At 31.8% G+C, this 24,365-nt stretch overlaps 1 protein-coding gene across 1 annotated transcript in view; it reads right to left on the bottom strand.

Annotated features, from left to right (window-relative positions):
- LOC139487565 (short transient receptor potential channel 7-like) overlaps window positions 1–24,005 on the bottom strand; it is a 43,440-nt gene extending 19,435 nt beyond the window's left edge. The window contains exons 1-3 of the mRNA XM_071272453.1: window positions 23,563–24,005; window positions 5,636–6,286; window positions 1,710–1,886 (exon numbers count right to left, since the gene is read on the bottom strand). Of these exons, the coding sequence (XP_071128554.1) occupies window positions 1,710–1,886; window positions 5,636–6,286; window positions 23,563–23,799 (1,065 nt within the window). The 5' untranslated portion in view covers window positions 23,800–24,005. The remainder of the gene's footprint in view (window positions 1–1,709; window positions 1,887–5,635; window positions 6,287–23,562) is intronic.
- Between the last annotated feature and the right edge of the window lie 360 nt (window positions 24,006–24,365).

Raw genomic sequence — 24,365 nt, 5'->3', positions numbered from 1 at the left:
TAAAAATAAATTATATAATTTTGTTATCAGCAATCTAAGTTGGCGTCGGAAGACATTAAAAGATATTCCAATCAAGTGGCTATAAAGAATAACCATAAAAGAGAACTTTAAACTTTGATAAAATCGGCTGAAAAATTGTCAGATAAAAAATATGATTTATTTATGGGGTCTTACTGTTTTAGGGAAATGTACTAATATAATTGATTGCATTTTGAGAAATGACAGTTGTATATTCCACTTGAAAGAATCTAGTCAAGCTATAGCAAATATTATTAAACTTGCTTTCTTAGTTTATACAACATCTAATGACATTTATGAGAATTTCCTGGATCGAAATAATTGCATTGGCTTAAAAAATGAAATTTGATTCGGTTGAATGTAATAGATAGGAAACTTTTGCATAGTAAGACAGGCATATGGGAAAATTAATCAACGGTTATAACACAGCGATCCTAATTATGTTTGTTATCTTATATTAACAGTGTTGTGTTATTTATTATATTGTTTGACATCGGGTCAATTTCTTTTAATATTTCGCTTTTAGGGTGACTTCTTGCATGCCCTTAATGGACATAAATGTTAAAGAGGAAGAGCCAACGAACGCTATTAAATACAATTTGTAGGTCTTTGGATCCTGGTTTACATATTTTTTGTGTTATGTATAACACAAATCAACTTCCAATGACGGAATATTAATCTTAGTTTATATAACTGTACCAAGATAACATATTAAACAAGAAAAACAATTGAGAGTGGAAGGAATGCTACTAGAACCATAAATGTCTTAAAATTATTATTTCTATTTTTTTTTCTATTATTATTTGTCTGGAAGATTATTGACTGGTTTAAAAAAAAATATGTATGCTATAATAATCGAACTATTTGAGATATAAACATGTTTTTGAAGTTGCACCTGTGATTTTTTATATGAAAAAAGTATCAAAGAATTTAGCAACATACAAATCATCTTTAACACAAGGCAATAGTTATCATAAAGATGTTTTGAATAATATCAATTAGCAAGTTATCAAAGTCAAAAGTTAACTTCTAATTAATATATAAAACTAATAACCTTTGAAATAATTGATAAAAGACAACTTCTTATATGCGATAGTCTACTTCTTAAACATCAACGTCTGATGGGAAAAAATTAGTGCAACAACTAAAATCCCTGTTAACAAGTATCAGAAGTTACACATAACTTATATTTACTTATAAACATAGATATCAATTGGATGAAAAGAAAAAGTACAAAAATATAGATCTAAGAGGTCAGGTATTCAAACACTACAAAAATAAAGTTATCAGGGATTTTTGTATTATTCCCATTTTGTCTCCCCGATTTGTACTTTGTGGGTCTCTGTGAAGGATAAAATTCCACAATTAGGCCCGAGATTTCATGTGATACTATATGTATTAAGCAGATTTAAAGTTTAACCGTCATAAAGGAATTTCGTATGAATCTAAAGACACTGTATAACGAGCTCATAAATTCGTACCAACGCTACCAAACTATCTTTTTGAACACAGCATGTCTTGTTGTATAATCCGTCATGGAAAAGTAAATAAAGTATTCGAGTTGCCGTTTGCTGCTACAGTAAGAGGGTTATTATCTATATTAAGCGTTTTGGAGCTCCGGTGAGTTCTCAGGTGAAAGTGGGAAAAGCAAAGTTTATTTTGTTATCTATCATTTCTAAATTATATCATACTTTCTTTTCTTGATATCTAATGGCCATTTTAAGGCGAGCTAGAAGATCTCTGGATCCCTCAATAATGGAGTCGGTGCCCTCGCTTAATACGGCTTCTACTTCCTGAGTACCTCTACATAGATCCATCAGCTCACAAGCAAAGTCCATACACTTCACAACCAAACCATGATATTCATTCTGAAAAGTAACAAATGTGTATTAAAAATAACATACAACTGCAAATGTTATACGTTTTACTATTGGTAAAAAACAAATAATGAAGGAGGCTAGGTGCCTCGACAGGGAAAGGGGCTCTTGCTATGAATGCATTATCTGCTATATGAATCCACACTCAGTTTTAATGTCACAACCTGAAGTAAGACAGTATTGGTAAAAATTTGGCGACTTTTCTGGTATTTAACTTTCTAAGACTGCCACACATGTCACTATAGTGAGTTAAAACAGAGATTATCTCGTATTATTTCAACAAAATTTGGGGTTCTCACAACTTAAAGAGAACTTCAGATAAATGAAGGGTGCATTTAATGACGACTATGCAACACAGATCGGTTAAACTCGAGCCAGGTATAGCTTTTATCTGAATAGTGCCAATATGGCTGCATCTTGTTTAAAAAAGTCATAAATCCAACATTTTCTCCAAATATACTTTTTATAAAAAAAAAAGAAACCATGGAAATATGCTTTCTATATGTTATATAGCGTATCGTCATAAAAGCCTTTTTCGTTTTACCTATTAAATGAGTTATTCTCAATCAGTTGAATCATTTAGTCGTGGATTCTTACCGAAATAGATGACCTTAATCATATTTGGGTTAAAAAAAAAATGAGTTTTATCACATGTATACCAAATGCCTTTTTAATATCAGTTAGTTTAAACATATTTTATTGTTCAAAACAAATGGATTAGACACAACTTGTTCAACTTAGTTCCATCTTCTCCATAACAATTTAATCAAAGTATTGAAGATGCATTTCAGTTTACAAATAAAATGTGTTTGAACAGGGAAGCGTTAGTTAGTTGATGATTTTAAGTTTCAGTATAATTTACAAATCCGTATACATATAATTGACGTTACTTTCAATATATATTTTTATAAGGTTTCTTGTCGAGCAATATCGCTAAAAGGTAAGTAAAAGAATCTAATTTCATTAATGCATATACGGGTAACCAGAAAATGATTTATTAGAATGTTTAGTGCATAACAAAGTTATTTTGGTGTCTTGTTACGGAATAAACATATGATTGTGACTGGCGTTAACGTTTCAATTAGTCTTTCATTATGCCCGCGTCACACTGTCCCGATTTTTACGCCGATGGCAACACGATTATGGAAAATTTCAAAATCGGGACTGATCGTATCCAGATCGGGCTATTCGTAGTGCCATCTTTAACCATCGTAGAACCATCGGCCACTTTTTTTAGCCTTCGGGGACAACTTCGGGAAGGGTTCTAAATTTTTTAACATGTTAAAAAATCCCCGAAGGTGCGTCCGATGTTGAGGGTTCGTATTAAGTTCGTATCACCACCCTCACCATCGTAATGTCACCGGGAATGCATCTTTGAACATCGTATTGCATTCGTGTTTCCATCGTTTCCATAGGGCAGTTTTGACATTACGATGTCTACACGATTGAATCACGAAGCTACCCGAAGGTCTTACGATGGCAACACGACTTCGTGAAGACCTCGTAATCCCGTCGTGTTGCCATCGAATAAAAGTACGAAGGCGACAAGATGGAACTACGACGGCAATAAATCCAGCTAAATGTAAGTTAATTTTCGCGCTAAAATACATTTAAAGTGCCCTGCGCGATATGCACTGGTCAGTTTAATACGACAGTTAAGAAAGATGTTCATAAAACATGGAGCTCATATCATATGCTTCTATGAGAACAAGAAAGGCGACAGCGTTGTTTCTATTAATTCAAATGGAACAAGAAGAGCAGCTATTACAGGCTCAGGATTTACTTTTACGAGTAAAATATTATTTTTTGTCAATTTTTCATATCAAGTAACATAATGAAAATCATAAACGCGCCTCGTACACTAACACTGCAGGTACACGTATATAGGGAAACCAACTTTTTCTTCATTATTCTGCCGGATTTTTTATGTATCGTCTGAGTTGTTGTCACACGAATGTTTACTCCATAACCATTTTTTTTTCTATATGTCATATTTTGCCGCATTTCTTGCTTTCCCCACTTCCTTCCTTTTGTCTATATTATTATGAAATTCTCCTGGAAAGAGCTCTTTTTGAATAAAAGGGATCAACCTTTACCTTACCTTTAAGATAGATCAGTAAGCATTGACATACTTATGGGTGATTATTCAGCTAGTGCACACATTTTACAGTTCAAACGAGGCAATGCCGAGCGTGGCATCCCCTCGTATGTAACATATTGGGGACAAATATGGACACTATATTTGTATATGACACATGCATAAAATGGTAAATTGAATATTTGATACATAAACTATTTTTTTTAGAAATCAACCAAAACATTCAGTAACTGGATGCCTTCGGCATATAATTTAAATGCATCGTAAGCTGTACACATCGTAATCCATCGTGTAGCCTTCGTAATCCATCGTGTAGCCTTCGTGATTCATCGTGTAGGCTTCGGCTGAGATATGAAGCTTAAATACTCGTCTTCGGTTAATCTTCGTATGTCCATCTTTTGCTATCGTATATAATTTCGGCACCATCGTTAATCATCGTACTTGCTTCGGTCACTTTTTGATATTTTAACGAGATCGGGACCAACTTCGTACGAACTTACAATTTTCGCATTCGGGTGTCCATCGTATATAAAAATCGGGACAGTGTGACGCGGGCATAATTATGCAACAACAAAAAATCAGCAGACAATTATGTATGTTCTATAGCCTCTTGGGAATCTTGATGATACATACCCATTTGTAGCAAAGACATTCTTACAATCTTAGTTTCAACTTTTACCAATTGAAAGTCCAAGTATTGAATTCAAATGTCAAATAAACCTGAACATGGACATTTTCAACATTTTTGAGTAAAAAAACATTCAATACTCAAACGAAGAGCTGTAAAATTAAAGAACAATAATTATCTCTTGAAAATGTAGTAAATCTTATAAACTAAAACAGCTACCTTTACATGGAAGACACTTGATAATTTCATATTTTGATTTCTAAGTGCTTGGTCAATATTAGTACAAAAGGATTTTGAGATTGATGAAGATTTCATCATGATATATTTGAGATTGAACTAACTACTTAATTCATCTAAATGATTTACAGAAAAAACCTGACGAATTAGTCATAACATTAATTTTAGATTGTGAAGTGCATTCATTTGAATATGCATTCAAATAGTGGTACAGCAAAGTACATGTAATACAATAAATCAATTTATAATTGGAAACTCAATTTAGAAATGTATTGCCAAAATAATAAATGATTTATCAAATACCATAACTCATAATATCGTAATAATTTAAAGTTATTTGGTTGTATTTGAATGTCAGTTCATTTTCCATTTGAAATCACTTCACGTCCAATGACAAATATTTCATGAATACATTTCGGACGGAAAGAAAATAATCAATTGGTCGGGTCTGAAAATTGAGCACACAAGATGAAGGTGATGGATAAATTTGATAGTATGGAGCGTGTTGAAGGACGAATCATGAATTAAGGTCACTCATATATGGGAGAATTTTCAAAACGCGCTTTGTATCAAAATCACATACGATAAATATAATAAAGATGGGTTTTTTTTAACAGAAACTGTATTTCCATTGTCGATTTTATGTAATTTCGAACAGCGGTATACTACTGATGCCTTTATTTATGTAAAGATCTTATACTATATATAAATAACGAAAAACATGTGAAGAACATTTGCATGAAATAAATGATGATAAGAAAAATAAATGACACTTGCCTTGAACTCTTTTTCAACTTCTGCAAGCTTCATCATTTCCTGTCTAAGTTCAAATGTCGTCATAATAGGATCCGGACTTGACAGAGCCATGTAAGCAGGACTTGACAACGCTCTATATGCATTCAAACGTGACCTTGACCTTTTTAGAGAATCATAATTCTGCTTGATGACGCAGTCTGTACACTTACAGTAAATTGGATGCGGTTTCTCTATCCGATGATTTCTCGAGAGAAACATTTGAACAATTTCATGATTATTGTACGAGGCAGCTAAAATTAAAGGTGTAATATCCGGAGGAAACTGACTTTTCTCTTCTGTTCTGAAAAAGGCTTCATTGACCCCTGACCTCTTGAATCGATCCTCGCCAGCAATAAATGTCGGGTGTTCAATGATTATTTTAACAATTTTTTGTCCTCCCTTACTAATAGCATGGAGTAGTGCCTCTTCAATACAGTTAAAACTTAAGTTGTCAAGCAACATCTCTATGATGTACAGCTTCTCGCTATCGATAGCTAGGTGTAGAGCATTTCTACCCATATAATCTAAACAGTTCACATTCAAGGAGGCTCCCTTTTCTTCCAATGACTGTCGGACGATCCCGACATCACCCAACGATGCTGCGTTTAAATAGACTCTTTCTTCGTCTGTCAACTATGATTATAAATAAAAATGAAATGTTTTAAATATAGCTATAATTTACTATTAATGAAACTCAGCTTGATCCAAATCGGCTAAACAATACAAAAAATAAAAACTAATGCTAATCAACAAAATCAAAATATACTGCATTTTTGTAACTAATTTACTATGACAAATAAAATATATCAGTCATGAAATAAATTGGTCCCATATGATATTTAGTATTTTTACCTATGAGTGTAGGTATGTCTAATTCATTGTGAATCACCTAACATGTACTTGCTGGTTTTACTCCTTTTAAAGAAACTGCAAATCTGATTTTTCTTTACTTTCTCCTAACTTGTCAAATGTGTATGCCCGTGTTTTTCTTTTTTTTTACACAAAACTTCATATTGAGTAAATTTTATCGTGTACGAGTATTGGAATAAAATGATCATTTTGTTGATCGATAGGAACTGTTTCTACTGAAATACCTTAATGCTGCTATTGGGTGTTTGTACTTCATACTTTATAAATATACATCAAAAAATTTATGATAAAAGAGATGATTTTTCATTTCCTATTGTTAATTATCCATTTTTAGATGGTGACGTTCCCTTGTCACCATCTTATGGTGTTTATATATCTCAACTTGTACGATTCGCTCGTGTATGTAACAATGTATTAGATTTTAGCGAGAGAAATTTATGTATTACTGAAAAATTAGTACACCAGGGTTTTCGATATCACAAACTGGTCAAAACATTTACTAAATTTTATCACCGGTATAAGGAAATAATTCGTAAATATAACTCAACATGCAGACATCTTATACGTTCAGGTATTTCACATCCAAAATTTTATGGAAATATTCTTTATAAAGCACAAAAATGTCAGTATTCTCCTCAGAAACTAACAAAACCTTTAAATAGACTTATTAAAAGGGGATATAGTTACGATACTGTTGTCAGGTCATTAAAGATTGCATATTTTGGCTTTAACATTGATTCACTGATAGGGTCTTTGCATCGGAACTAAACACATTTATTTCTTAAAAAAAACAGTTGTTGGCATGACACGGGTTATGTTCTTCTCATATATTTTATGATAGTATGATACTAAACCCCTAACGGGAGGGATTGTACCTGATATTCATATGATGAAGACATAATCTTTCAATCAGTTTAATTGAGGTCTGGAGCTGGCATGTCAGTTAACTGCTAGTAGTCTGTTGTTATTTATGTATTATTGTCATTTTATTTATTTTCTTTTGTTACATCTTTTGACATCAGACTCGGACTTCTCTTGAACTGAATTTTAATGTGCGTATTGTTATTGTTTTACTTTTCTACATTGGCTAGAGGTATAGGGGGAGGGTTGAGATCTCATAAACATGTTTAACCCCGCCGCAATTTTGCGCCTGTCCCAAGTCAGGAGCCTCTGGCCTTTGTTAGTCTTGTATGATTTTAAATTTTAGTTTCTTGTGTATAATTCGGAGTTTAGTATGACGTCCATTATCACTGTACTATTATGCATATTTTAGGGGCCAGCTGAAGGACACCTACGGGTGCGGGAATTCTCGCTACATTGAAGACCCATTGGTTGCCTTCGGCTGTTGTTTGCTCTATGGTCGGGTGGTTGTCGCTTTGACATATTCACCATTTCCTTTCTCAATTTTATTAAAGGTGATATGCCCTAAACACTACAATCATCTCTTGACAGACGACAACGATAGCCAAAAGATACTCATAAAAAGTTAAAACATTCTGATATACATTATCGAGAGCTTACACTAGCTGTTATATATAATCGAGCACCTAACTCACCAGTAGTATACGTTTTAATTGTGTGCGTTTAATAACACAACTCTTGAAACTAGCATGAAACCCTAATCAGAATTTAATTTCTTTATTCCTTGATCGTAATGTATTAATATCAAATTGAACTTTGAAAATTACTACTCAAATAATGTTATACCATAGCATGCTCTCGATTGATGCGAAATCCACCAAAAGTGAAGCATATTACAGGAATGAGACAAAATACATATCTATGACTGGGCGTAGAAAGTACACCCATCATTGTCAATAGCATCTATATTAAGCAAGGACAGACCACAAATAGTATCTTGAGTAAGTCAGTAATTATTATGCCATCGTTAGGTACGACAGACAGATAAATTCATTTATTAGTTTTTCACTCTGTCATCGTGGCTAATCAAATTCCCATTCAGCTAAATTACCTCAATGATTTAAGTGAACTTACATTAATAATCGGGATTTCAATAAAAGAGTTCTATTGGTATCTAAAAAGGCTGATATAATATGTCATTAGACTTGGAAAACAAAGTTTATATTTTGATGGATCATAATACTTCTATGACTGTGTATTCTATAGGATAACAGAAATCTAGATAAAACGAAGAGCTATATGCAAAAACAACATGCATCCAACGTATTCCCTTTTATAATAGAATATATCGTACTACATCCGTTGTATTAACTGTATAAGATGTAGTTGCTTTTCACCTTTTTTGCAAAATTAACTTTTCGAAATTTGACATTTAAATGGTATGTTCTGCAACTATACGACTTACCTTAAACATTTATATGTTACAAACTGACAACGCCATGGCTAAAAATGAAAAAGACAAACAGAAAAACAATAGTACACATGACACAACATAGAAAACTAAAGAATAAACAACACGAACTCCACCAAAAACTAGGGGTGATCTCAGGTGCTCCGGAAGGGTAAGCAGATCCTGCTCCACATGTGGCACCCGTCGTGTTGCTTATGTGATTAAATTCGGTAGGTCACATTCATGAAAGGGAAGGGGATTGTAGTTACGACGTAAGGAACATATCCGATATCATTTGTGAAACGGTTATTCCATAACGGTCAACCAACTCGTGATGGCGTCCGTAAAATTTACGAAGGGAAGATTTCAACTTCACCATTTGGTACTCTTGGTTTAATAGCTTCCTTGTGAGCAGTAACCTTCTATAAAGAAAATCATGATAGGAAATGCAAGCACGCGAATATCGTATCAATTGGGAGATATATACCCCGTATGCAGGTGCTGCTGGAATGTTGCTACTTAGAAATGGAAAGTTCACAATTGGAAAGCTGAAATAATCTCTTTTGTCGTAAAGTTTTGTTTTCAACCGACCCTCATTGTCAATTTCTAGATGTAAGTCAAGATATGAAGCCGACTTAACTGTATCTGTAGTATCCTTTATCTCCAATTCGATGGGATAGATGCGTTCCACATAGTCACCAAATTTTGAATTGTTTAGTGAAAGAGTGAAAGAACGTCATCTATATAGCGGAAAGTAGAGTTAAAGGATATTGCTAACTTCTTATCTTTCTTCCTAAGAAGTTCCTGTATGAAGTCAGTCTCATAATAATAAAGAAACAAGTCGGCAAGTAGAGGGGCACAGTTTGTTCCCATTGGGATGCCGACAGTCTGTTGAAAAACACGTCCTCCGAACGTTACAAATATGTTGTCAATCAAGAAATCAAGCATCTTGATAATATCGGTTTCAGAGAATTTTTTGTTTGAATCAGAGTGATTCTTTACAAATTATGATTTATCCCTCCCTAAGACAAGATACTTGCATCTACGTTGCAAAGCTTATCGTAAAGCAAAAAAATACCATTATAGAGTACGTTCTGTTGTTAATCACAATGATTTGGTACGTAAAAGCAAGGAATATAAGAATATACTGAAAAAACAATTTTGTGAATTTCAAAAGGCGTTTATAGGTAAACTCAGAGGTCTGCGTACCTCAGATCCTAAATCATATTGGTCACTACTAAATAAAGGTTGTGAAAAAGGTAAAGCTACTCAGCAAAAAGTAGCTATGAATGTATTTTTTGATCATTTTAAAAATTTAAACAATGTTGTAAATGATATTGATATTGTTTTACCAGATAATGTTACAGAATATAATACTGTTATTAATGAGCCTATAAGTGAAAAAGATGTGTTAGATGCTATAAAAACATTAAAGAACGATAAAGCTTGTAGTAATGATATGATATTAAATGAATTTTTGAAACATGGAGCTGTCAAATTATTGCCTGTTTATGTCAAGATTTTTAATATTATTTTTGAAAGTGGTATTGTACCAGATTCTTGGTCTCAAGGTTTTATATGTCCAATATACAAAAGCAAAGGTGACCCCGCAAGTGCGGACAATTATAGAGGTATCACTATACTTAGTTGTTATGGAAAACTATTTACATGTATTCTTAATAACAGATTATTCAATTACCTTGAATGTTTGGGTTTATTATGTGAAGAGCAAGCTGGTTTTCGGAAAGGCTATGGTACTGTTGACCATATTTTTAACTTAAAATGTCTTATTGATATGTATTTATTTAGAAGGAAAAAACTGTACTGTGCTTTTGTAGATTATCGAAAAGCTTTTGATTCTGTAAACAGGGTATTATTATGGCAAAAACTGTTACGTAATGGTATTGACGGTAAAATGCTTATTATTGTACAAAACTTGTATAAAAATGCTAAGTCTTGTGTTAGATCTGGTAGCAACTTTTCAGAATTTTTTGCCTCCAATGTAGGAGTTAGACAAGGTGAGAATCTCTCACCTTTATTGTTCTCAATTTTTCTAAATGATTTGACAGATTTTTTGTCACATGCTTATAATGGTCTCTCTGATATATGTAATATGTCTCATTTATTATTTGATAATGATGATATTGAAGTTTTCTTTAAATTGTATTTGTTATTATATGCTGATGATACTGTTATATTTGCTGAGTCTGCTACTGAATTACAATCTGCATTAAATGCCATGTACTTGTATTGTGAAACATGGAAGCTTAGTGTTAATGTAGCCAAAACCAATATTGTGATATTTTCAAAAAACAGACAGGGTGAAAACACTCAATTTTTCTATAACAATGAACCAATAGCTGTGTTAGATGATTTTCTATATTTGGGTACAGTTTTTTCTAGAAAAGGTACTTTTCACAATAATAAGGTTAGACTTGTACAACAAGCTAGAAAAGCTATGTTCTATGTTTTATGTAAAGCGAGAAAGCTTAGTTTGCCAATAGATATTTTGTTACAATTATTTGATGCAATGGTGGCACCTATTTTGTTATATGGTGCAGAAGTATGGGGTTATGAAAATAATGACATTATTGAGTCTTTGCATTTAGAATTTTGCAAGTATATATTAAAGGTTAAAAAATGTACGCCAAATTATATTGTATATGGCGAACTTGGTAGAACACCCATGTCTATATGTATTAAAGCTAGAATGGTTGGTTTTTGGCAGCGAATTTTAAATGGCAAGAAAGAGAAAATATCTCGAACATTGTATGATATGTTGCATAAACTGAATGAAGGTGATGTGTACCATTCTAAATGGTTATTATATATAAAGGATATTTTAATTGAATGTGGTTATGGAAATTATTGGTATGACCAATCTGTATTAAGAAATATAAACCTGTCTAAAAATGTAAAGCAAGTTCTTCATGAAAAATTTGTAGATGGTTGGAAATTACAAGTATATGACTCACCGAAGTGTATAAATTACCGTATTTATAAATCTGATTTTAAATTTGAGAATTATCTCACTGTACTTCCACCTGATTTAATGTATAATCTTACTAAGTTTAGATGCGGTAGCCACAAATTGCCAATTGAAGCTGGTAGATTTTTTAGTATCAATAGAGCTGAAAGAATTTGTGATCTTTGTAATAAGCAAGAACTGGGTGATGAATTTCATTATATATTTAATTGTAACTTTTTTACGCAAGAAAGACTAAAGTTTATACCTGATCATATATATAAAAACAAAAATACTGTAAGCTTGTCAAATTTAATGAGTAGTCAAGATAAATATGTACTTGTTGGATTGGCAAAATTTTGCAAAATTGTTATGTCTGTATTTAAATGATAATATATGGATATTACTCTTTCATCTGCATACACCTACTTCATATGTATATATGTTAGTTCATGCATTACTGTTGTTTGTTAAATTTATTGTTTGTTAAATTCATTGTACTATTATGCCTCATGTGAGGCCTTTAGTGAAAATAAAAGTTTCAAGTTTCAAGTTGGCCATTCTTTTTTATGAAGCAAAGTAATACCAACTCTTCCAATTTGTCTTTTAGTTTGGAATGTGGAATACTTGTGTACAGAGTAGAAAAGTCAAATATTTTAATACTGTTACAAGATGAAAGAGAGTTAGATTGTATGTACTCTAAAAGATCTTTGGAATTTTTAAGTATCCACATCTGATTCACGCCACCTCTAGAATAGGCAGTTTCACAATAACTTTGAAGCCCGTCTTTGATTGCTGATAAAATAAATGTTAATAATTTAGAAAGAGGTTTCGTGGAGCACTTGGAAGACCCAGCAATATACCGTTGTTTGTAAGGACACTTATGTAGTTTAGGTATCCAATACAGTGATGGAAGATCCAGTTCTTCATCTTTGGTTGAAATACTAAAGGAACAAAGAACAGACATATGATTATCCAGGATTTCCTCTTTGGTAAGTGTCGTGAGGGTATATGTTGAGTTTCCAAGTGAATTGTCTATACCTAATTCGTTTATCAAGCAATTAATGTAGTGACTTTTACAGACAAAAACGATGTTATTTGGGGCTTTGTCTGCGGGGACAACAACATATTTATCATGGAGGTCGGATAAGTGTTTAGCAACATTTGGGTCTTTAAAGATTGACGTAGCAGCAATCTCCTTTCTTTTTATTAACATTCCGTCTATCAATTCAAGCAGTAGAAACTTCCCGTGTGATTTAAAGGATTTTAAAAAAGGAAGCTAATGACGTCACAAGCGTGGTCATTAATGTTTACCTACAATTATTATTTGACAATAAGTTTAAGCTGGAAAATATATTATATTTGAAAGTGGTATCAATACAGGGGCGGATCCAGTCATTTTAAAGGGGGGTTCCAACTATAAGCCGCCACTGCAATATTTTTACTCAGTCTTTTGAGTCAACCTTCAATTGCAATTTTTTATCCGGTTTTAGTAATTGATACTAAAAAGCTGAAAAATTATGAGAACCGGTTTCGATATTATACTAGTAAATGTTCAATCTTAAATGGGTAAGGCAAAACATAAGATCTTATTAAAACAATTCTTGTGGATTTTCATGTTTAGGCAATTCAGAGTAAGTTTAAATCAAAATACCCGTTTCAGATAAACACCTTTGACAAGTGACTAGATTATGTCAGATCCACGATAGTTTTTGTTGAAATAACGGACATGGGTCATTGTTGAGCTTGTTATATCGTTTTGAATGGTCAATTATCGTTAACCTTTGAAAAATGTTTATTTGATTTAGCTCCATGCTAAGGTTGTTGGTCAGTTGCCTTTAAATAATACATGTTCTTTCCTATAAATTCAGAATTATTATATAGAATAAAGTAATCACTAAACAAACAATATCAAGATTAAATGTATTTGTTAACTAATAAAAAAAAACCAACGAAGCAACGAGAAAGCAAAGTGTGAACGAAACAACATTCCTAACCTAACCTATATCCGTTTCTTGTCATAGACAAGGCGTGTATATGACGACAGACCAAGACATACATGGTCATCAATTGACATCTAGTGATTCGTAGTTGACATCAGACTTAATCGAGTTGACCTTTAGAACACCAATAATTGCCTCATTTGTAATGCCAAACAAATATTTCCTATTTCCGGTAGGTATGATTGGAGTTTTCCTTATTTGTTTTTATTGGACTAATTGGACCAATATTTCCTCCTTGCAATGTCTTTATAACTATAGAGTAAATATTTACACAATTTACTTAATGTACAAAGTACATATAATTTCTCTTTTAACGTCTTAAATTCAGAAGCTCCTCCGTTGAATCATTCGTCTAATCCATATGGTGTATACTTTCACTTTTAGTGTCTTACAATTTAGATTCCAACAGTGTATTCATTAGCTTCAACGGATAAGCGAGATATGACCAACATACGAAAATAAACTCAAATTGTTTCGAAAAAAATATTTATTTGATTAGATCTGCATCTTTTGATGGTATTACATCATACACTATACCACTTTTGTTTTGTCAAGTGGAAATTATGCAACCTCTACAAATTAAGCAATATTTAGAAAAGACACGATTTACAAATATTAAACATTCTTTTTTTCTTTCAATAAGGAAGTAAATTGTATATAATTATATCATTCCGTACTCGTGAAGTAAATAGTATATAATAACATCATTCCGTACTCGAGTCGCGATACTTTTATTGAGTTAGCGGTGACATTACGTCAATTAATTTCCTTTGTTGAATGAAAAAAGGATATGTTTGTTCGATTTCCTTTAAAATTAATTCATTTGTAGAACGATTTATTTCCTTCACTTCCAAGTAGAAAATAGTGACTGCTGAACAAAACATTGAATATATTTGCATGTCAGAAGACTTCTTCATGAAAATCTTGAGTGTTTCAAAATGTTAAAGGAAACACACAGATCATTTCTAAAATTGATTTTCCAAAGTGAACTGTAAGCACGGTTCCATTTAATTAGGTAGACTAGTGTTATCTGATTTCCTTTTCAATATCAATAGAATGGGTGAAATACGTAATGAGACATTCACAAAATAAAATACTTTTTCCCCTCCAAGTTTTCCTGTCAAGGTGGTTGTCCTGTGTCTTACTACAGATGATAACTTTTGTTCGGTCACAGATATTTTAGTTTGGTAAACTTTCGCGTGCACAAGCTATTAGGCGTGAAATCTCGAAACTATTTTCAGGTTAGGATGAAGGTTTGCGCCTATTTAAACGTTTAAACTCGCTGCATTTGTTTCCACCTGTCCTAAGTCAGGAATCTGTTCTTTTGTTGTCGTTTGTTGGTGTGGTTCATAAGTGTTTCTCTTTCTCGTTTTTAATATAGATTAGACCGTTGGTTTTTTCTGTTTGAATGGTTTTACACTAGTCATTTTTGGGGCCCTTTATAGCTTGTTATTCGGTGTGAGCAAATGCTCCTTGTTGAAGACCACACTTTAACCTATAACGGTTAACTTTTACTCTTTGTGATTTGGAAAAAGAGTTGTCTTATTGGCAATCAAACCACATTTTCTTATATTTATAATTGTATGCTTTGTTCTACGAATGTCAAGTAAATTAGTTTTTTTAGTTAGATTGGAAAAAATATGATGAATACTATGTTGTGTTAAAGAAAATAACAGTCACTGATATCGTAATGTGTTCAACGCATTGTAAATTCTCAAAAAGACATCCTTCATATTCATTCACTCATTTAGAATGAATGCGAATAAGGCATGTTTACTATCTTTCTTATTCAGATTTTAGCAAAATAAAAACTTGTCTATATTTTGTAAAATACAGATTTAATTGAAGATTAAACTAAAAGGCTACTTCCGATTTATTGAGAAGATTGATTTGTGACACGTTAAAAGCAGTGGTAGTGCAAACAAGTATCAAAGCTTAAAGACATGGCTTCTGTAACAGTTTATCAAAACGACTAATGTTCTGAGAAGATAATAAGCCTCAATATGTCCCTTTTCTATTTAACTTTAAACAAATAAATTAATTGGATCTTAGAAGAAAGTGTTAGAAATCACTGTTTGTACCTTGATGATATATATGGTTATTCTAGAGATAAAGTATTTTGTCAAGATGAGTACTAAGGTTGTCCACTGATCTGTTATTGTAATGAAAGATAAATCGCTAAACCTAATAATAACACAACAGAAACACCAATTTAAAACAATATCTATAGTGATTTATTTTCAGAGGAACCTTGGTTTTGTTTACGATACCGATAACTGTTTACCGTACAGCTTTGGTAGCTTAAGTTTTGATTATTTGCAATTTGTCTAGACCATGCCACCGTATCTATATTTGAAGACCATATGCTGGTATCTTTTTTAATTAACTGATATTCGACTGAGTCTTTTCTATTTACACTAATACATTTTAATAACGATCAAAGTCATATTAAACGAAACATATACATATATTCAACAAACATTTCGTTTTTTATTTCCATTCGATTTATCAAATTGACTTTTTAATTTAATTATAAATGTTTATGAAAATGTCAATCCATGTGAATTCTTCAATTAAACTATAAAATTGAAAGGAAAGTAATAGTTTACGTCTGAATTATATCTTAATAGTTTTTGAGATTTACTAAGATTGTTACGGGTTTATATATTCCATCATTTGATCTTTTCAAACACCAAATCGATAAACTTAAATCGCTCGACTTAAATCCGATCTATCTTTCTTCCGCTGGTTTATGAGACAAACAGTCCAGATGATATGTCATAATCATTCTTAAAGGACGATTTGCATTTTATTGAATTTAATGAAATGCTTGATTTAAATGTAAAGATTTTTTTTAAAAGATGGATATACCATTTAGAGAGAGATGCAGGTTTTAAACGTCAATCCGACAGCAACCCAATATCAACGACATAAATTACAAAAAGACACCCAGAGTTCAACATACAGTCTCCAACTATAGGAATGCATGTAACGTCAGGGTACCCAAATTGCACCTATTTTGACAGTTTTTTAACCTACATTTATTTATACTTCAGACACATGTTTTCATTATATGTTTATTTTGTAGATGTATCATTATTTATTCTATGGTTTCACCAATTTAATTTTGAATCCATATGGAATCATAGAAAAATTGGTCTAAACTGACCTTCAAACCATCAATGATTCTGAAATGAAGAGTACCGTAATTGCATCAATGCTTAAATTCGCATCTTCAAAAGTCTAATAACAAAGCTTTTGTTTAATTTTTTCAAATATTTTGAACAATTGGATATTAGTCCATGCTTACTCTTCATTTTTTAAGAAATATATGCTTGTAAGATATTGTATTTTCTCATTTTAATTAGATGACGTTTTGATGACGTCGCATGGTGACGTGTCAGTACATTTTGCTTTTTCAGTAAACACGTCGTCTCTCAGTTGGAAAGCAGGTCACGGTTTGACCCCAAGTTTATCAGCAACAATAGAGTCACGTGACCGTGAAAATTCAGTAAAAAAACGGATGAGACAAACCTCATTTTAACTCACTGAATACTATTGTCGTAATAAAAACTTATTGACCTAACTAATCTTGAGTATCCATAGTTTATTCTCGTCAAAGCCCACACATCAAATCAAAGTCCTTTATTCTTTATTTTATCTGCAAACTTGGAGTTTGGGTGAAAATTGTCAAGTCTCCTGAACGAAAAATCTAAATATTTACGAGGAAACTAAAAATGATGGGCTGAATTTAAATTTAATAAAGCATCTCATTAAGACAAACACTCGATATGAATATCTCGGCAATAGAATGTTGGATACGCAAACGTCAAATTGATTTCAAACCGAAGCGGTGGTTTTTATGCCGATTTGTGCAAGTGGTTATCTCCCCTTAATATCACCAGTCAAAAATAAAAACCCAGCAAAATGCATAAAAATTAAAAAAAAGGAGTTTACTTTACAAAAATTAGAAAGAAAATAAACGAAACTCGATTTATAACTATGTTATGATAATATAAAGAAGAGATACTTCCCCCTATTTTTCAGAGAAGGACTATAAAATGTAAATATTAAAAGACAAAATATTACTGCAGTAAAAAAAAAAAAAAATCAGAAATGTGGATAATGACATCTACATGTAAAATTAAAAACCTAGCTATATTGAAAGAAATTAGATCTGGCGGATGAAATATACTACATGTAATTTTTATATGTGGGATCATTCCTAGCAGAATTTTTATAAACACTTCTGATTATATTTAATGCAATAAAACATAGTTTATACAATTTCAATAATCTTTCTGAAAATTGATATAATTATTAAATAAATAGTACTGATCATATATATTTTATATTCTATAAAGTGTGACCAAGATTTACAACAAATTTCTTCAAATTAAGAGAGCCTTTAAACTCAAGCCTATGTTTCTTAGTTTAACAGTAAAATACAAAAAAGGGATTTATAAGTTTTATACCAAAAATATTGACAGAAATTCTGTAAAAAAATATGCTTTAAATTATAAGTGAAAGTGACACAATTTTGAATTTCAGAATCATAATATTATTGTAAAATTAAACTATAAGTTTAGCTTGCACAGTAGCCCTTAGTCTTATTTCTCAGGGTATTTTATAGATTATGAAAGTAAACTTTTTGGAAAAAATGGGGCTTCTTCTCTTGAACAGGTTGCTGTATCAGCTTCTTTAAATAATTACATATTTATAAACAAAGTATTGTATATATACTTTACCTGAATACTAGTAATAGGAAATGAAATGAAACTGGTGGGACAAATTTTATGCATTTTACTTCTATAATGATCAAAGATGCTTAAATTTGACAAGAATTTGCCATTTGAATAAAGTCAATTTTGTAAGAACACATCTCTATGAATAAACTTCTTGTTTGGCTGACTTGGCTTGATAAGCTAGTTTTTGCTCTTATTACTATAAAATTGAGAATGAAAATATAGCTTACTAAGTAAAGAGATAATAATATAAGCAAAATTTTATTAACTGACCTTCATTTTCTTTTTTCATATGTTTTTTTCCTACAGAATTTTCTTTGCAATGCATTTTTTATTGCTATTTTTGTACTTTTGTCCATCCATACAGTAGGCTATCAATAATTTGTCAGATCTGTCAGAATTTTCCAAGACGTTTAGCTTTAAACGCAATAAAGAAGATCTTTGTTTGTTGTTTCACTTTTCCAATGTGTAAATTTTTACTATGCACATGACCCTGACACATATTTTGTTATAAACGTTACATGACGTATGTTGAAAAAAGAAAACAATGTCACCGTCAATTTGTGTAGGGGATCACAAGGGGTTTTAGTTACTTTAAAATACAAGTATCGTATGGAATTGATCCACAACTTTTAATCAAAATTTCATTCATGTCTTTAATAAAATCAGTATTATAGAGCACTTTGAAACAGGTACAATGAAAAGAAGCTAAACTTTACTGTTTTGAAGTAGAAACGTAGCTAAAACCAGATAAAAATTGACATGGCTGGTGGTCACTAAAATTGATGTATAAAAGTAAAAAATGATGGCTTCAAAACAGAGTATAAATTTAAAATAGGTTTCCCGGTTTCATTTAAGATTATAACCGTTCTTTTCTGTATTTGGATACGCAAACGTCAAATTAGGAAAAATCGATTTTTTTGGCGAACAAAAAAGATGGCTATTTTGTTTTAGAACGGACAGTATAAAGGAATAGCAATAACAAGCTATTTTTTGTAATGTTTGTATGTCGTAAAGAAATGATGGTCACAAAACCTACAAATTTTAAAATTTAATTGTAATAAAAGCATGAAAAGTTGCAAAAAATACTTTAAACGTCAATCTTTTAGCCGATTGATTTGGCGGACTTTTTGACGTTACGGACGACTGTAGCGCCACCTAATTAATCCCCCCTGCTATTGTTGCTGATAGAGCTTGACGACAACGGCCGTATCGAAGGACTTGCTTTCCAACTGCTAGGAAATCTTGTAAGATTTCTGCTGCTATTTTTGCTAAATAGGTGCAATTTGGGTATTGGTTGCAATTTGGGTACCGTTACGTTATGTCTATTATAAAAAAAAATCCAAGCCCTAAATGCAATGATCAGACAAAGTTGTTCAAAATTGCAATGCAGAATACACTAATGAAACATGTAAATAAAATAAGGAGATGCAGTATATATGCAACTATCCACCACTGACATAAGGAGTTTTACAACTATCCACCACTGACATAAGGAGTTTTACAACTATCCACCACTGACATAAGGAGTTTTACAACTATCCACCACTGACAAAAGGAGTTTTACAACTATCCACCACTGACATAAGGAGTTTTACAACTATCCACCACTGACATAAGGAGTTTTACAACTATCCATCACTGACATAAGGAGTTTTGCAACTTAGCAATGTCTTCTCAAGAAGATGTCTGGAGTCAGATACAGAAGTGCTGACAACAGGTAAAAGAAAGGGCCAAATTCTTTCTAATTTATTCTAACAAATTGTGAAAAATACTTTCAGTCTTCACCTAAAATTACAAATTTATTCATTGTTATTCATGTTATTAAGGTCCTGTGATTAAAAACTGAATAAGTTTTGAATCGTTTAAAATGAAGATGAGATATTACAAACAAAAACAGGTAGTTAAGGGGTTTGATAATAAACGTAGTTGTGAAAGGCCCATTTTTTTTAACGTTTTCTGGAAGATACATATATTTTTGGTAATTGCCAGAAAGTATTTAGCCTAGGGTTCACAAATAAAATGAATGATCTTGCATTTACGATTGCGCTTACCTTCAATTATTACCCCTCCAATTCATATTGACCTAAATGATTTTTGTTGCCTTTTGTTACAAAGCCCGGCATATATTTATACTTTGCTTTCATTTTGTTTGGTATGGTATCGTCCGTAGATACGATGGCCTCGGTTTTATTTTAAATGGACAAAGATTCAATATTTTATTAGAGTCTCACCACTGATGGACAAATTATAAGGTATATTAGACTGAATTGATAATTAGTTTATCAGAATTTAACCTTATTCTCATATCTTCCTTAAAAAGTGTGCTTATATATCTTTCCTTTAACCCGTTTTTCCGTTCAATGTTGGCACAAACACATTTGAATGAGCATTCGCATCGATTTCGCTGTGCATTTTTATATGCAAAACGAAATCGGATGAGTTAAATTTTATAAATTTTGCTCAAAATCTAATAATGTAAATTTTAATTGTAATGTTTCAGACCTAGACTGAATATGCACGAAATGTTTATCCATAGACGTTTAGCCTGCAACAGACAATCATTCAATATTTCACATTAAAAATTGTTGTTTTGTAAATTAAAATGTTAATGTTAAGAATAAAACTTATACTATCAGATTATTACATGGCATTTTTCATATCGCATGTATTATCAGCCCTAGGTTCAATATCAGCCCAAGAGCCGCATGCTACGTTTGCGCCACATGTTTTAAAATTAGATGGTTTCATTTGCGCCAAAAATAAAACATACGATTACGCAAGTTAAAAGAAAATTACTTCCTTACTCCTTTATTCGGACTTGGAACCGGCAGTGTAACACGTCACATGTTTCCTTTTCTGAAACATATGTTTTTATTACTGCTGCTGCATGGGTACTTCCCAATTTAATGTATGTAGTAGCTTTTAACTTCTTTTTATTGTCCAAAAACACAAACATTGAAGGATGAAATCCATAAAATAGTTAATAATAGTTCATAATAATAATCAAGCCCATACGCATGGTGGGAACAAAGCTCTGTGTCATCAACATTTGTGTCTAAAACATAAAGAGCAAAAACTTCTATTTTCTATATAGGCATATCTTTGTTAAGCAAAGCAATAAGTTTTATTCTCTCTCTGTACATTGACTGTCTAATGCTGCTTAAGTCATTTAATTCTCTTCAGAAACTCGTATTTATGGTGAAATATCTCCTAACATGTGATACTTTTGGGGCAAAAATAAGAATACATATATAGTAATCATTAATGTTTATGATAGATATATGTACAGGTAAATTGGCGCAAATGAGTTCCGAATATTGGCGCAATTGATACATTTTGAAAATAAAATTTGGCTCAAATGATACCCCTGAAAAACAGTAATTGGCGCAAAAGGACTGCTGCCGATAAAACATGCGATATGAAAAATGACATGTTATGATCTTTTTATCATATGCTTTAACAATGGAGAAAAATAACAGTTTCATCCTTTTACGTGGTTCCCAAATAGAAGTTCAAAGAGTGAAAAGTTCACGCACGTAGGACCCCAAATTTAGTACATTCGATATGCATGAAATCTTTCTATCATATGCCTCAACAGAAAAGAAAAACATTTTAATAAGGATGGAACGACAAAAAAAAAATAATTCATCAATATACATAATTAACACTGTTTGGAAAAGTCAACTTTTTTTCAAAGTAACTTTCTAAATTATGTTTGAAACTTTTGAAAAAATGCATTTATATAATAATTTGATTGTTGTTTTTTTTTTTTTTTATTATTTTACAAAATTTCTAGTATCCAAATATTTGTGTTGTACACTACTTTGTAATGTTTTTCTGTGAAAACGTAGCATTGAGGTGTATTTTCCGGAATTTGCCGAGTATCACCGGAATGCCATGCGATAACGTTACGGAATGCCATGCGATAACGTTACGGAATGGCATGTGATAACACTTGAAGCATGTGATAAACTTTTCATATCAGCCCGCTAAGCACCAATTCGAAAAATATGGAATTTACGTTAATTCAATGCTACTATCATACAGTAAAAATCATATGTTATTTAGTCTAAGTATATGATAAATGTAGTTACAAAGGTTTGTATACTTTTAGTTTTTTTACACATACAAAATGTAGGTGTTAACTTAAAGGAAACGTAAATTGTTAAACATCTACACTACAGTAACTGTTGTCGCTGATGAAACCTTGGGAAACAATTGTATCAGAGCAGAAGTATAAAAATTTCGATAAAACGAATAATAGAGATTTTTTAATCTGATTATCAAACGTATATAAGATAAGGTAAGTGGTTTAATCCGTTGAATTTTGTAAACGCGATGTCAAAGCTTTGAAAATTATAGAAACATAAATACGCACAGACATATCATACTGGACCCTGTTTAACATAAACTGTCAAACGTACCCACAACACGTACATTTGATGTGTATAATAGTCTTCTCACGATACACTTTGGAACGCAGAAAAATGTATATAGTAGGAAACAATAAATTCCCGTTTGAACCAAGTCAGGAATATGACTTTTTTTAGTTATTTCCCCCGTTGGTAGATATAGTGAAGCATTTGATTTTATGCAGACCCCTCTTTTTAGTTGACCTTTAAGTTCTGCAATTTTGTAAACACGTGTTGTTTTCTAATATTCAATGAAATCAATCTTAAAAATAAGCAAAAATAAATACGTGTTTTGAAATAAAATCTAAAACATATATTTTGTTCACTTTTTTACATGTTTTCTTTACATACTAGTATAATTATACATGTTTTCTTTACATACTAGTATAATTATACATGTTTTTGACAAATAGTCTCGACAACTTTTCTACAAACACTTTTGTTTAAGATTTTTACATAGATTATAGATCTTTTGTTATTTATTTTTATCGTATGTTGACATCTAAAATTCGTTAACCTTTATGTAGTAAAGTTGCAGTCTAGTCGACCCATACTAAAAAAATCCCATTTTTGCATTAAAATAAGATAATGTTAACTTACCTGTATATCTTCAAAGTTGGTGAAGAGCGATCCCTGGGATGGCATGGTTGACGCCCTCTTGTGTTCCGCTGTCCCTCCACTGTAGTCGACGCCCCTGGACGGAGAATTATAAGGAGAATTATAAACTATACATGGTAACAGTTTATTAGACATATTTGACATGTCGACAGTTCGTCCACCAGAAGAATTGTTCAAATCAACAAAAAACATATAAAAATGTTTTATAATTACGCGCATGAATTTTGTGTTCTCACATTGAGTAAAGAACAGATAGCCATTACTCTAATAAAGAAGGAAATTAAAACCACCAGCAATACCATCATGTCAAATAGCTGTTTATCTAATAGGTTTTGTAATGCTTCGTAAAAACTTTATATTTAACAAGCTTAACACTTCCATGTGATCACAGAAATATTTATTAGATGATTCCAAATTAAGTAGTGTTTGTCTCTCAGTGAGAGCAAAATTAACCAACTGAAACACAATTATCGAAAAGCACAGGCGAAACTATATGGCGCCCATGTTTCATATTTTGATAACCAATATCATTTGAGAAGAGTGCGATCTTATCGGAAATTACATTTTATATTGGTACTGCCTTTCCTAATATTTGTACGATAGATAGCCAGTTATTGACATATATCAAACTCTCTGGCCAGCGAGCCACACGATCAGACGTGGCGTTAAGAATTTGTAAGTTGAATACCTCTCACTTGACGAGAACGTCATTGTTTGTCCGTTAATCTCGTGGAATCTCGTGGAATGAACACGTTATAATCAGACTTGTGTCATATCTGCCGTGC

Source organism: Mytilus edulis, chromosome 9 (genome assembly GCF_963676685.1).
Source record: "Mytilus edulis chromosome 9, xbMytEdul2.2, whole genome shotgun sequence".
NCBI lineage: Eukaryota > Metazoa > Mollusca > Bivalvia > Mytilida > Mytilidae > Mytilus > Mytilus edulis.
The sequence above is the reverse complement of the archived record's forward strand: the minus strand, read 5'-3'. Positions and strand labels throughout refer to the sequence as shown.